At 42.2% G+C, this 15,834-nt stretch overlaps 1 protein-coding gene across 11 annotated transcripts in view; it reads left to right on the top strand.

Annotated features, from left to right (window-relative positions):
- Positions 1-6,794, top strand: part of mtmr3 (myotubularin related protein 3) — a 190,454-nt gene extending 183,660 nt beyond the window's left edge. For 9 of the 11 annotated variants that reach the window (XM_072495930.1, XM_072495997.1, XM_072495980.1 and 6 more), the window contains 3 exons: positions 149-237; positions 2,582-2,608; positions 4,620-6,794. In XM_072495930.1, coding sequence (XP_072352031.1) covers positions 149-237; positions 2,582-2,608; positions 4,620-4,791 — 288 coding nt within the window. In that variant the 3' untranslated portion in view covers positions 4,792-6,794. The remainder of the gene's footprint in view (positions 1-148; positions 238-2,581; positions 2,609-4,619) is intronic. The other 2 variants (XM_072496012.1, XM_072495943.1) reach the window with 1 other exon arrangement.
- Positions 6,795-15,834: the final 9,040 nt, after the last annotated feature.

Raw genomic sequence — 15,834 nt, 5'->3', positions numbered from 1 at the left:
TTTTCCACAACATAGCAGTTTAAATTCATTATAAAGGGCTTATGAATTATACTAGTAGAAGACTAAAATGCTATTGTAAAACTTGGAAATTTAAGGTGGTAACTTCTTCAAAAACTGCTGTTTCCTTGTTTTCACACTCTCTTCCTAGGTGACTCGATGGTATCCCGATCATTTGGCCCCGCAGTGCTATGGCTGTGAAAGTCGATTTTGGCTGGCTAGTAGAAAGCACCACTGCAGGTACTATGCACATAAAATTGTACAATTTAGCTAAATGGGGTTCTTTTGTCTAGTTTTGTCTTTACATGAAGTGCTAGTTACCTCGAATTGTTATTTAAACATAGAAGTGGCTATAATTGAGAAAATGGTGACAATCTGTGAAAAAGATCCATTGTATTTGACAGATGGTGCAATACCACTAAGTATACTAGTTGCCAAGGATTGTGCATTTGTGGCATTTATGACCATGCACATTATGGGATGGGTCCACGTTATGATTTGACAACATTTCATTTTTTTTTTTTTTTTGTAACTAGCTATAATTTTAAGGAGAACTGAAATTTTAAATTAAAAATGTATATTTTGGTAGCTTACCCACTAATTCCAAATTTACCACTTTATGCCAAGTAGTTTGAGCCTTCTTAAATGTAGAGAAATTAAACTTGTACATTAGGGAGGTTGTGTTGTTGATCCTTCAAGCAGTTCACTCTCAAAGGTTCATTCTCATCACTTGCATACAGATTTCCACAGGACCTTTTCACTCGGCAGACTAATGCAAGTAACAGGTTTTTCCCTGTAATGTTTCTCAAACCAAAGATGATTTCCTTTTCAGGGGTCCTGCATATTTCAAGGATCTACAAGTCATGGTCAGCGTGTATTTCCCCAGAAGTTTCAAAACAATCCACTCAGAAGTTGGAGCTTTAAAAATCCAGAACTATCATAACCTTTTTAAACAATTGACTGATTTAAGAGGGATGCAGCCACTACTTCCTTATTAGTTTTTTTTCATCCCACTTACATGCTTGTTTATGTGGATGTACTATGCTGTCACACCAGCTTAAACTACTGTCACTTCCAGTTGTCCCTGCGAGTGTGGAAGGTTATTGGTATAAATAAAATATTTTGCTCACTGGAGCATTGTTTGATAACATGGTATATGATCTACCCATCCTGCTATAAAATGGCAAAATAGGTTTAAAGTAGATAGCATTGTGAAGCAAGACTCTTCCACCAGTGACCCACAATGTGCTGGGATGCATATTCCTTTCTGAATGATGCATGCGCAGCAAGTTGCGTTACAGTGCAGCTTACTGGTTCCATTGGACCTCTGGCACTACATAGGAATGTTCCAAATGTTGACACCAAGCCACATTAGCAGATAAATAGAGCTTATATTTATGTTAGCACCTTTCAGAATGTCCCAAAATGCTGCACAGCCAGATAAGTACTTTTGCAGTGTATTCCCTGTTCTAATGTGGACAATGCAGCTGCAGTATACGCACTGGAAAGTCTGACCAACAGCAATATGATCATCACAAACTATTTTTTTGTGATATCGATTGGGGGATAAATATTGGCAGGGAGAATTCCTCCACCTTTTGAGAGGGCAAGTGATCAAAATGTTGATCTTTTTAGAGGAAGAGGAGGAGAGATTTAGGAAGAGAATTCCAGAGCTTATGACCCACACAGTGAAAGCACGGCCACCAATAATGGAGTGAAGGAAATATGGCGTGCATGAGAGGCCAGCATTCAAGGAATATAGAGCTCTTGGGTTGTATGGCTGGAAGATGTTACAGACAAAAGGCATGAAAATGAAAAATATTTATTCACCCATCACCCTTGTACTTGCTGACCTACACTAGCTCCTGGTTCAGCAAAACTTCAAATTTAACATTCTCTCATCCTGGTTTTCAAATCCCTCCATGACTTCCACCCCCTCCCTATTTTTATTTATTTATGGTGTGTGGGTGTTGCAAGCTAGGCTAGCATTTATTGCCCATCTCAAGAGCAGTTAGCCCTTTGTTCCTCTGGCATCCTGTAATTCTCCCCCCACCCCACCTTATTAACTCAACTGATAGCTCTCTCATTCTGACACTTTTGAACTCCCCTTAACTTAATTTCCTTTCTCCCTGCCTTTGGATCCCTTCTGAAAACCTAGATTTTAATCATGCCTTTGGTCACCTGACTCCACACTTTTGCGCAGTACCTGTGTGTATTCCTCTGTAAAGCCTTGAGATGTTTTCTACATTGAAGGCAGTACAGTGTATAATTGTAGGATGGTGCTTAACATATCTTACTTGTCACCCTGACTACTTTTTAGAGTGAGCATTAAACAAGTAACCTTTTTGGAAGGGATTTTTCCAAATGTTGCTTCTGCTTTGAGAATTGATACTACATTGAATTAGCCTCCTCCTTTGATAATGATATTATTGGCAAAGTAATTTAATTATTTCTAATATGCTTCTTTCATTGTAAAGTAGCAGCATATCGTTTTTCATTTGTTTGTATTCCCTCGCTGTTACCCTGCTGATTTGCACCTTTTCCTTAGTTAGTTTCCCTCTGAGCTGTTTTTTCCATCTTGCAGGGACAGGGAGCCTGTTGATGACACATGGTGAGCATTTTCAACAGTCTTCTCTGTCTCTTGTTTGTCTTCATTTCCTGGTGATGTTGAATTAACATTTACTTATGCCTTATTAGCTGAACATCTCAAGCAATTTTAAACCATACTTAATTAAAATCAGATTAATTTAAAAGTTCAGCAAAGAACTTCACAATTCGGGTGTTATCCAGGCACTTAGAGCCATATCCTCATCTTAAAGTTATGCAACTTGCTGAGCAAGAAACGGAGTGACATACCTGGATTTGACACCCATGTCCATTGCACACATTTAATTACATTAAATGAATGAAGCCTTTTGAATATTTTTCTATTTGTAAGTTCACAGCACACACATATTTTGACATTTCATCACATTATGCTTTGAATCAGTTTGATAATCATGGTTGTACCAATTAGGGATCTGCATTGTGATTATTAAACCTTCGTTTATCCATACATAATCTGAACATTGTTTATTTTTTACTGTGCAGTCTTTTTACACTTTTCCCCAGTCTTGTGACCTAATTAAGAGACTGTAGTAACCTTGTTATCAGCAGGAAATATATCTTTTATCTCAACTGGCTTTGAAAAGTTTTTGTTTCAGCTTTCTACATATTAGGCTAATGAATATTGGTGGACTGCATGTTAACCTTCAAAATAGATCTTTTAGTTTTAGTTGTTGGTTGCAGTATTGTGACTTTCCCTTTTTATTCCATAAAGTAATCAAATAACAGATGTGTGGTCATTATCAACAGTTGCAGTGTGAGAAGTGTGTTTACCAACTGATCCATTCATTGGATTCAAGTGTTTAACTACCCAATATCTTGTGTAATGAAACTTTGGACCTAATTTCTGTTGCAAAACATGTACATTTTCTATATAAAAATTGTGCCAGTGGCTCATCTAACCTAAAGGATGTGCAAGGTGTATAAAATGATTTAAATTGAAAAGGTCTATACTTCTCCAGTTCAATTTTTATGCCGCCTCCCCACCCCTCATTTGGAAACTTATAAGTTTCACTTTAGTTCCACCCTAGGAAAGATCTCTGCAATTGAAAGCTCTAATCTTTCACTTGACATAGAGCACCCCATTGAAGTTACAAAATGCTATCACATGTTCAACCATTTTCACCAGTGATTGATTATTAAATACTCGTGAAAAACCTCTGTTTGTAATCCACTATAATTGTTACTTCCAACATTCATGACTTGGGAGTACATTTAAAATGTGCCTTTTGTGAGTCAACTCATCAATTTGATTGCATTAGGGCTGTGAGGAAAGGGCAGGGCAGTGGAATAGTTAGATTTCTCATGCAAACTCCTGGCACAGTCTCGACGGGCCAGATGGCTGTGTCTCATGCTGTAGCCATTCTATGATTCTATTGATTGTGTACCCATTCAATAACTGGTGCTAGTTACACTATAAACTGTAACAGCCTCCTTCAAGAGCTAAATTAATGTCATATGTGAGCTTCGTATAAAGGTAACCTGATGTCGCGCCAAAAAAAAGCAACCGAATCGTATTAAACGATTAACGCATACTCTATCCTGAGAACTCGTAACAAAAAGAGAGAAGTAAGAGTTCTATATGGAAATAATGCCCTCCCTATTTGGAATTAGCTATTTTAAATTATTTAAATAAAGATTTCTTTAAAATTTGGGTTTTGATTTTCTGCTGAGTGGAGCAGCTTTACTAATATTTTCAGAATCATCAGAAGGGAAATACTAAAACTTGGGCTTCATTTGCTTTACTGAAATAATTCTTGGAAATGTGAAAGAGGATCACTGTTTTATTCAAGAAAGTGTTTTTGCCTTTGTATTAATTTTTCCGTCAATTCAAGTATTTGGTAACTATAAAGCTCATGCATGCAAAGTCACTAATTATTGTTCTAAAGCTGAACACTTTATTTTTAGGCGTTGAACTTAATTAATATTTGAAAATTAGCCTTATATTTTTGACAAGTTGCATGCAAAACGATGAAACAAGATCTTAATTAACAACCTGCCTATTTGTTCCTTCAAAGGAATTGTGGGAATGTGTTTTGTTCAAGTTGCTGCAACCAGAAGATCCCAGTGCCGAGTCAGCAGCTTTTTGAGCCTAGCCGTGTCTGTAAATCCTGCTACAGCAGCCTTCAGCCAAATGGGTCCCCGCTGGAGATGGAACTGGACAAACCCATTGCAGCTACTTCAAACTAAAGGCAATGCCTTTCCTCCCACAAACACGCACATTATGGGACGGTATATAAGGAGCCAAGCACTTTGGTTACTGTGCACTTGAGATAGGACTGAATGCACAGTGTTGTTTGGAAGTTCTAACAGGATGTGGTGGATGAAGACATATTTGGATAAAATAACCTAAAGCTGTTTTGAAGTTTATTTTATGGTGGCTTGTGGTGATTGGGATAGTGTGGGCAGTGCAGTATATTACTGTATTAACCAAAGGCCTTAGACTTGCAGAAGTGGTAAGCAAATTTGTTGGGCAGTTGCATCAGTGCACTACACCCTCTACAGGCTTAATTGAATATGTAACATCTTAAAATAGATCAGTGTTAATTATGTTCCTTTTATTTACAAAACAGATAGAGTTTTTGGCATGTACAGAGAGTATTATAAATGCCCTATGGTTACAGCAAAAATGAATTTACAGTGAGCTGATGGGCACTGAAGGAATGAGATATTTAAGCTTTGTTTACACAATGTATTGTAAGCTCAAACACTTTTCTCTACTATTTGAAACAGAATTTCTTTTGAGCTTGGTGAATTAACCTTTTTCTGCTGTGATTCTGAAATGCAAATGAAGGTTAGAGGAGGTCAAGAAATGTGAAGTTCTAGATAGGTGCCATTGGTTATGATACGGGTTTCTGGGACTGTGTTTTAAATGCATATTTTGACATCTTCTTGTCATTTCATTTTTTCATGCAAGCACTTTTTTATTTTTCTCTTTGTATATAAAGAGGTCAAGATGCTGTTGCTAGCTATATAGCACTCTTTCCTGAAAGACATTAAGTGCTCCTTGCCCCACCATGAATAGAGATGTTTTTCCAATTTTGTTTTTAAAAGCGGCAAATGCTGTAGGCGTTTTTTTCAAAGATGTAAAGAAAATTAAAAGTTCAGCATTTGTATGAAGCTTATGCTAACTCTTATCAATTTTGTTACTTTGTTAATAATAGATGAGCAGTGTTTAATATATATATAATATATATATATATATATATATATATATAAATTGTGGGCCAGTTGGATATACAGGTAAAAACACCAAGTGCTTTTTCCCCACTTGACTTTGAAAATTAACCTCATGGTTGGATCATTAAGAATGATGAGCTAGAAGGTAATCATTTAGTGCATTTTATGCAGACTCTTTCCTTCTCCCCCTCTTTTGTTTAATTCTCCAGTGGTAGATCAACAATCATTGCAGCACAATTTGGATTGCAAAGTATCTTCGTATCAGCCACATTTTCCCCACCACCAAGAGGTATGAAAGATCCATTTAGGGACACAACAGCAACTGATGTTTGTAACAAACAGGAAATAACAGTTCTAACTGTGTTGATGCAAATTGCAGCTAGGTATTTTCCAGTGCTGTGCTTTTGATTTATTCTGGAATCATTTGTGCATTTTTTTAAAAGCAACTAAAAATTCCATATTATAAGCCTGCCACATCACAGTAGGGCCTCCTCATAACATGACTAACTACACAGAATTCACATTAAAATGTTTCAATGATGAGATGATACGAGAGACTGCACTTTATCAATACATTATTTGCTTTGTTAATATAATGCCATCTTGCAATCTGTAGTTTTTCCATGTCGGTCTTGAAATTAAGAATCCACCTCATCCTGGTGCTCGATTTCACACAAGTTGTTGAATGTGTTGAATACACAAAGTAACATCCTCTGGGGTTTAGAACTGAAGTTAAAATGCTGCTAAAACTTATTTGAACAGTCTGATCTGTTTTTTTTGTCACATCCATTGTTTAAAGTGACTGTTATCCTTCAGTAATCCTTCTGATTGTACACTCAAGTGGAATTTGTAAAGTAGCACTTAAAGCCAGACTTTAATTGCTTTAAGAATTGATGCCACAAAGCTGGGTGTGGAAAATGTAGTGCTTACCTGTTTGTAAGCTTTCATGGCATATACTCTTCTGTAGCCTCAGAATGATTTATTTAAATCTAAATAAATTTGTCATTTTCATACATGGTGTTTATCGCAAATTTGCAGAGTCTGATTTTTTTTAATGCTGCTTTATTTTGTTATGACGTGAAGAGGATTATCACTTGGCTGTTTAGATTCCATTTTCTTTTTGTTTTGAATTGATTTGGATTTGGGTATTTTATCATGTGTACCGAGGTACAGTGAAAAGTATTGTTCTGCGTAGAGTCCAGACAGATCGTTCCATACATGAAAAACATAGAACATGCGATAGATACACAATGTAAATACATAGACATCGGGTGAAACAAACGGAGTGTAGTACTGCTCAGGCGACAAGATGCTTGGAGAGATCAATGCAGTCCACAAGAGGGGTAATTCAGAAGTCTGGTAAAGCACGGAAGAAGTTGATTTTGAATCTCTTAGTGCGTGTTCTCGCCTTTCGTATCTTATTTGGATACAACAGGAGAACATTGGCTGCTTCAATTTGTCATAATGCACTTTGAGGAACGAAGATTCTTTATATTGTTCACCAATCGGCTCTTCTTATTACAAAACAGGTGAGTAATTTATTGAATTCGACAATCTGCACACCTATTTCCTTCATAAAACTTTTACCAGTTTATTTGGCAGGAGAGCACAGAAACAATTAAATTCATTAATATACAAGAAAAGCTAATTTTAAAACTGATGCCTTCTTGAATAGCACAGTACGAAGAGGTCATTGTGACAGAATAATGTGCCCAAAGAGCTTGTAATGACCCTTTGACCAATTAAAAGGTGACAAGGTTTCTTCCTTTGGAAGTTCGAATTGCCTCGCTAGTTATTCTGTAAGTTATTAGAATGATGGTTTGCAATTATCTTACATTAGTCTTATTGAAGATGATATGGTCTTCAACGTGCGCCCAGATTTTCCCCTTATGATTCCTCACAATCAAACGCATTGTGTGGCTGAGAATGGGAAATCTAGGCTTCTGCTGGCGGCCTTGTTATGTGTGGCCGCGCATTTGGCAGCTCCCGCTCACTTTTATTTTTGGATCCCGTTTGTAGGGTTGATGTTTTGTAGAAAAAAGGTGTAGGGCTGACTGGAGAAAAGTTTAACTCGACTGGTGGCGCTGGTGGATGGATCCAGGGACCAGAAGTAGGCCAAGAAGGGAGCAGTTGAAGCAAGAGAACCTTCGTGCACCACAGGTCAAGATGGCGGAGGGTAAAGGGTCTGCCTTGCCTGCCCAGTGGTCGATGGAGCAACTGGTGGACTTTTTAAATGAAAAGTTTAGCCGACAGAGGAGGGAAGCTCAGGAGGACCCAGCCAAGGCGGTGGAACCGTTAAAAGTGAGAATTGACCACGTGGAGCAGAGGCTGGAATCCCAGTGCCAGGCTATTCGTAAAGTGGAGGAGGCGGTGGGGAAGCAGCTTGTCTCATTGGCGACCGAGATAGGTGTGATGCTGGAGATGCAGCAGTGGTTGAACTTGGAGAACTGCATCCGGAGGCAACCTAAGAATTGTGGGGGTGCCTTAAGGCATCGAGGGAGCAGATGCTAACACGTTTCTGGCCAAGATTTTGGAGATGTTGATGGGGGAGGGGGCCATTGACCGGCCCCTGGTTGTCGACTGAGCGCATAGCGCCCTGATGAGGAAGCCGCAGGCAAATGAGTCACCGAGGGCCATGGTGGTGCATCTTCACCGGTTCCTGAACAAGGAGAAGATACTGAGATGGGCGGGGCAGATGAGGAGATGCACCTGGGAGGGGAGTGAGCTTTAGGTGTACCAGGACCTGGGTACGGACCTGGCGAAGAGGAGAGCAGGGTTCAATCGGGTGAAGTCTGCTCTCTTTAAAAAGGGGGTGAAGTTTGGGATGTCGTACCCTGCCCGCCTCTGGGTGACTTTTAATAGCCGAGAACATTATTTTGGAACACTAGGAGAGATGATGGAGTTTTTAAGAGACAATGGACTGACAGGAGAAAGGAGGGCATTGAACTGTGGAGGAGGTGTGAGGAGATGGGTGCTTTTTTGGTCTGTTTTTTCTTGTATCTTTGTTTTTGTTGGTGATTGGAGAACTTTTCTCCTTCGAGATGTTTTGTCGCGATTGAGGGCGAGTGCACCTTTTTGTCTTGTTTTATCGTTGCTTGTGTAAAAAAAGGGTGTGCGAGCAGCGGGGGGGGGGGATCAGCGGGGGTGAAGGAGGCTTAGGCGCCTTGGGCAGGGATTGCCAGGCTAGCTGGGCGGGCTAGTTAACGAGGGCGCAGTGGGGGGTGATGAGGTGGTTAGTGTAGCAGAGAGGGATGTGGTAGTTTTGTTTAGGGTGGGAGGGGGCAGCTGACAAATGTGTTGTTGCTGTGGCGTAGCATGGGAAGGAGTAGTGATGGTGGACATCGGAGGGTGGACCTGAAAGGTCAGGTAGCATGGGCCGGGGGCTGGCCTAAGAAGGAGTATGGTTGATTGGCAGAGGGCAGGGTACCCTCCAACCAGGTTGGTCACATGGAACATGATGGGGCTGAATGGGCCAGTTAAACGGTTGCATGTTTTCACTCACCTGAGGAACTTGAAGGCGGATGTGGTCTTCTTACAAGAAACATATTTGAAGATCAGGGATCAAACCAGGCTAAGGAAAGGGTGGGTAGGGCAAGTCTTCCATCGGGATTAGACCTGAAGACGCGGGAGTGGCGGTGCTGGTAAATAAACGAGTGGCGTTTGAGATGCGGAATATAGTAGCAGATTCGGGGGGGGCAGGTTTGTAATGGTGAATTGCAAATTGGAAGGGATCCAGTGGTCCTGTTAAATGTTTCTACCCCAAATTGGGACGATGTGTTTGAGGTGAGTGCTGGGGAAGATCACGGACCTGAAATCGCACCGACTGATTATGGAGGGGGGTCCTTAACACGGTCATTGATCCAAAGTTGGACCGGTCGAGCCCGAGGTCGGAGAGGGTGTCGGGGGTGACAAAGGAGCTGAAGGGATTCATCAAGCCCATTTGGCGGTGGGGAGGATGGTGGTGGACGCTTGGAGGTTTGGGAGACTCGGGCGAATGAGTTTTCATAATTTTCCCATGTGTATAGGATGTACTCTCGGATTGATTTTTTTTGTGGTGGGAGTGTTCGACTCTGGGTACTTGCCGATCGTGGTCTCAGACCACGTGCCGCAATAGGTGGATTTGCATTCGGGAGTATGTGGAAATAATACAGATGAGGTCTCGGCCACCACGCTGTGGGAGACACTCAAGGCAGTGATTAGGGGGGAGTTCATATCGCTCCGGGCGCATAGGGAGAAGAAGGAGCGAGCAGAGAAAGCAAGGCTGGTGGATGCGATTCTGCGGGTGGACAGGAGGTATTCGGTGGCCCCGGATGGCGCAGAGGAGGTGGGATTGTTGAAGATGGTGCAGAAGCTTCAGATGGAGTTCAGGCTGGTGTCCACGGGGAAGGCGAAAGGGCAGTTGCATAGGGCCAGAGAGGCAGTGTATGAGTAAGGGGAGAAGGCTAGTAGGATGCTGGCCCACCAACTCAGGAAGCAGAAGGCAGTGAGAGAGATTGGAAGGGTGAAGGACTGTAGGGGTGCAGTGGTATTGGACCCGTTGGGAATAAATTGGGTATTTGAGTTTTATAGAAGGCTTTATAAATCAGAGCCCCTGGCCGGGGGGGGAGGGGGGAAGCGAATGCGGCGATTCCTAGAGTTCCCCAGGGTGGAGGAGGACCTGGTAGAGGGGTTGGGAGCACCCATTGGACTGATGGAGAGCATGGGTTTGTAAAGGGGAGTCATGTGTCGGCTAACGTTAGGTGTCTGTTGAATGTTATAATGCCCTCGGAGGGACGGAATGTTGAGGTGACGGTCGCTTTGGATGCAGAGAAGGCCTTTGATCGGGTAGAATGGGAATATTTGTGAGCGGTACTGGGGTGGTTTGGGTCCAGGCCGGGGTTTGTGAGCTGGTCCGTTGTTGTATCAGGCGCCAGCAGCATGTGTCTGGATGAACTGGGTGAGTTTGAGGTATTTTAGGCTGTATCGTAGGACAAGGCAGGGATGCCCACTCTCCCCATTGCTCTTTGCCTTGGAGATAGAGCCAGTGGCAATGGTGCTTAGAGTGTCATGGGGTTGGCTGGGGATACCGCTGGTGTTGGAGCATAGGGTCTCGCTGTATGCAGACTATCTGTTGCTCTACATATCAGACCCATTGGATCGTATTGGAGGTATCATAGACATTTGGGTGGAATTCGGCCAGTTCTCTGGGTATAAGTTAAACATGGGGAAGAGTGAGACCATGGTAAGGAAGTGGTTGTGGGGGAGAGGTCGGTATGGGAGCAGATGAAGGCAGTCTCGTGTAAGGGCACTTGCTTGGGAGCACTCTTTTTAACAATAAACCACAATGTTTTATTTCAAAAAACAAACTTCAACTTGATGCATTTCTTATCTGGCAAAATAAGGAGGACTAAAACTTGTGGGTTGCTGCCCAATCTTCAAATATTTGTAATTTCACCTTCCGCTTCCACCTCTAAAACCATATCCTCCTCCATCTCTGCCTCCTCTGAAACCGCCTCCCCTGAAACCACCGCCTCATCCTCCAAATCCACTGTCTTGACCCCCCTCGTCCTCCTCCACGTCTCCCCTCCCTCGGCCCTTTTCCACAGCTGGCCTGTAGAAACTAACTATTTTCTAATACACCTGATAGGTAATAGCGTAAATATTAATCCCCAGTTTTTACCCATTTTAAATGAAGGATTTCAGCACTCTCATAACCTCAGGTCATTTTAAAACATAGCTTCAACAGAATGCAGAAACAGCATAACTCATGATAGATTAAAACGGCATTCTTATTCAGCTAACAAATACATTTGCAAGATAATATGACACTAAGCAGTCCAAGGACAGGGCAGGCTCCATGCCAACAGCATAGCAATGGTACAGTAACCTAAAGGAACCATTGTCCTAACAGTCAAGTCAGCAAGAATCCAGTTCAAGCCACTTGCAATAACTGCACCAAATCGCATTTCATAACACATATAAGAATTCATTTATGAAACATTTCAAGTTAATGTTGCACATTAAAGACAGACAGCTAACTGTCAAATCAAACTTATTTGATTCTAACCCAAACCAGTTAGGATTACATAGGGGTGTAACTCATCCAACTTAAAGTAGTACACATCAAATATATTTGAAGAAATAACATCAACTTAAATACAATCCTGGGAAATGAAATTTCAGCATTCAATAACTGAGCTGGAAGGGCGCACATGGCGGTGGCCAGACTAAGCAGGTTTTTTGAGGGGATGGAGGAAAGGTGTGGGCGGTGCGCGGGGGGGCCGCGAACCATGTCCACGTGTTTTGGGCCTGTCCGAAGCTGGAGGGATTTTGGCGGGAGTTCGCTGACGTGATGTCATTGCATATTATACTATGCTCCTTGAAACCACTGTGCCCATTAAGGACTCCAAGATTTTCACAGTAACTTCATTGCAGTGTTAATGTGAGCCTAGTTGTGACACTAATAAAATAGATTATTATTAAACCATGCTTGTCAATTTGAATAAAAACTTGGCGAGAGCAGGTTAACAATGCTTTTGCGGAATTTCTGAATGTTACGCCCAACAATGGGCATTATGAAGAAAGATAACCTTCCCTGGAAAACTTGGTAATGCGATATCTATTTTTTAAAAAAGAGAAAAAGCTGGGTGGCATGGTGGCGCAGTGGTTAGCACTGCTGCTTACGGCACTGAGGACCCAGGTCACTGTCCGTGTGGAATTTGCACATTCTCCCTATGTTGCGTGGGTTCACCCCCACAATCCAAAGATGTGCTGGTTAGGTGGATTGGCCACGCTAAATTGCCCCTTAATTGCAAAAAAAAAGAAAATGCTGTAAATGCTAGCAAGCCTGGCAACATTTTGTAATAAAAATAGTTAATATTTAAGGTCAGTGACTTTTCAGGTAAGTAGCTGGTTAAACTCTACCATTACTCTTGGACACACAAGACTTGTGCTTGGTCAACCTATGGCGGCGTGTGGCTTTACAGGAAGTGTGTGTTTCATGTTGGGGAAGCAGAAACTCTACCTGTGTGGATTTATCAGTTGTTTGACTTGGAGATTCTTTATACATGGCGGTGGATTTGTGTAATTACCAGGCATCAAGCTGATCAAAATAAAAGTTATAGAATTATTTCTTCAGGACAATCATGACAAGCTGATTGAGAAATTGAGTTGATGGTTATGAAATATGAGTAATATGTTTTTAAATTGCAGTTTGGCTTTTGTAGACTGAAGATATAAGACATCACTAAAATTGGTCGAAGGAACCTGGGTAATTGTTTAATATTTCGCAATTATAATATTTCAATGGAATTACCCACCGAGGATTTCTATGTCTTTATAGGTCGGCACTTTAAAATCAATTATATTTTAAATCTGCTTTTACATAAAATTATGGACCTATTTCTAAGCACAAGATAAGTTTGCTTCAATTTTGGTATTTCTACTTATGTCCAGAAATGTTATGCTATGTCGGAGCAGAATAGTCTTTAGTGGCCTGGGAGAATTGAAATACATCAACCAAATGGTTCCCTTAAAAAACAGCAAGCAATCCTGTGCGAATACACAAAAGCTTTTGGAGGTGAAAATATGTACTACCGCCATGCGTATCACATACCAGAACAGTGCACAAAGATAACTTAACCATTTGCCTTAACACACAATCTAGAATTCTAGATAATGACTTTCTGACCACAGACATCATATTGACCTGTTCTGCCATTTATTCCAAGCATTTGATGCAGCTGTCTTATGCCAAACACACACTCCTAATGTCCCTGACATATCCTTGAAGCCTATATCTGAAAACTCCGCCCTTAGCAGTTTGCTGGGCACCATGAAAGTCCCATAGCCAAAGCATGAACTTCACAGAAAGTCCACAGCACTCTTTAAAGCACAGCATTTGCTCTTCGAGGCTGGATTGCATTACACACTCTGAATATGGCTTAATCTATGCTGCAAGTGTATATTTTGTTGGGAAAAAAAAAACTTTCCAGTTGTACTGAACAATAGGTTAGAACAATTCAGATATTTTTTTTTTCTTATGAAAATCTACTTAACTGGTTATTTGTGAATGTTTTGTTAAAAGGAAAACAAAAATCAGAATCAGATCCTAAACTTTTGTTTTGGCATCCATCCATCTCTGGAGATGATGGACTGCACCCAGAGTGTGTGTGGTACTTGTGTATTGGAAATAGTCTGTCGTGGCTGTGGTGGTCCCTTTCAAAGCTGGCACAGATGAACAGCATTGGCCTCAGGTTGACTTTTTCAGCTTCTGGCAGGTTCTCTTTGCTGCCCTCTCCATTTATTTTTGTCCTCCATTTTTTCCACTCCCTCCCTAATTGCTAGTCTTCAAGCATTCCAGTCAGGAGCAAGGACTTACTGTTCCACTTCTCATACATCTACTCCGATCCTGGTCAATCTGACCTCTCACTTGCAGATATCCTCCTATTACAGACGTGGGTGACCTGTTGGTCTGGTGCCAATTGCAAGCTTGCCATAGAGCATGTCTTTGGGGATGCAGCCGCCATCCATTCAGCTTGCGTGACCCTGCCAACGTCATTGCCACTCGCTCAGTAGGGTAAACGTCCTGGGGGGGATACTGTATGTTGGTGTACTTCCATATTCTGTGCTAATCCTAAACTATTTAATAGAATAAATATATGCTTCTAGGTATTTGTAAAAAATATATATTTATTAAAGTTTTTTAACACAATTTTTCTCCCTTACAAACAATAACCCCCCCCACCCCCCCATCGTAACCAAAAAAAACGAGAAATCGCGCAGAGCAAGATATATACATGGCAAAATTATATATTTACACAGCTTTGTGTACTGGCCCTCACCCATACATGCCAGTTTCCCCAACCCTTCATGTTATCTCTTGCTCATCCACCCTCCCAGGCAGTCCCCCCTTTCCCACCCCCCCTCCCAGGACGTTCCCCGTTCCCCCCCCCCCCCCCCCCCCCCACCCCCAGGTTGCTGCTGCTGCTGACCGACCTTCCTCTAACGCTCTGCGAGATAGTCTAGGAACGGTTGTCACCGCCTGTAGAACCCCTGCGCAGACCCTCTCAAGGCGAACTTAATCCTCTCCAACTTTATGAACCCAGCCATATCATTTATCCAGGCCTCCAGGCTGGGGGGCTTCGCCTCCTTCCACATTAGCAAGATCCTTCGCCGGGCTACTAGGGACGCAAAGGCCAGAATGCCGGCCTCTTTCGCCTCCTGCACTCCCGGTTCGTCCACTACTCCAAATATTGCTAGCCCCCAGCTTGGCTTGACCCGGACTTTCACCACCTGAGATATTGCTCCCGCCACTCCTCTCCAGAACCCCTCCAGTGCCGGGCATGACCAAAACATATGGACATGGTTCGCCGGGCTCCCTGAGCACCTTCCACATCTGTCCTCTACCCCAAAGAACCTACTCAACCTCGCCCCCGGCAAGTGCGCTCTGTGGACCACCTTAAATTGTATCAGGCTGAGCCTGGCACACGAGGAGGAGGAATTCACCCTACCTAGGGCATCAGCCCACAGACCTTCCTCGATTTCCTCCCCCAGCTCCTCCTCCCATTTACCCTTCAACTCTTCTACCAGCGCTTCCCCCTCTTCTTTCAACTCCTGGTGTATTTCCGACACCTTGCCCTCCCCGACCCATACACCTGAGATCACCCTATCTTGAACTTCTTGTGCCGGGAGCAACGGGAATTCCCTCGCCTGTCGCCTCACAAAAGCCCTCACCTGCATATATCTAAAGGCATTTCCCGGGGGTATGCTTCTAGGTATTAACCACAGAGCTGACAGTGGTTTAGACTATTCTCTTGAGAATTTCAGATTCCAAGATTTAAACAGCTCCTTGGATGTCCCTGTAAACAATACTGGTCAATTATATTCAAGTGACGCTATGTATAAGACTGGCCAAATCAAACAGGCCATTCGGCTCAAGCCATGCTATTTTCACCCAGCCAAGCAAGCAAACCTGAGATGAATATCAATTTTTTTTTATTTGTTGTTGGGATCTGAAGAGAAGGAGCATTTTTTGCCCAAATCGTTGAAATAAATGAGCCTTCAAAATATTGG

The sequence above is a fragment of the Scyliorhinus torazame genome, chromosome 1 (assembly GCF_047496885.1).
Source record: "Scyliorhinus torazame isolate Kashiwa2021f chromosome 1, sScyTor2.1, whole genome shotgun sequence".
NCBI lineage: Eukaryota > Metazoa > Chordata > Chondrichthyes > Carcharhiniformes > Scyliorhinidae > Scyliorhinus > Scyliorhinus torazame.
This window is presented reverse-complemented; position numbering and strand designations above follow the sequence as displayed.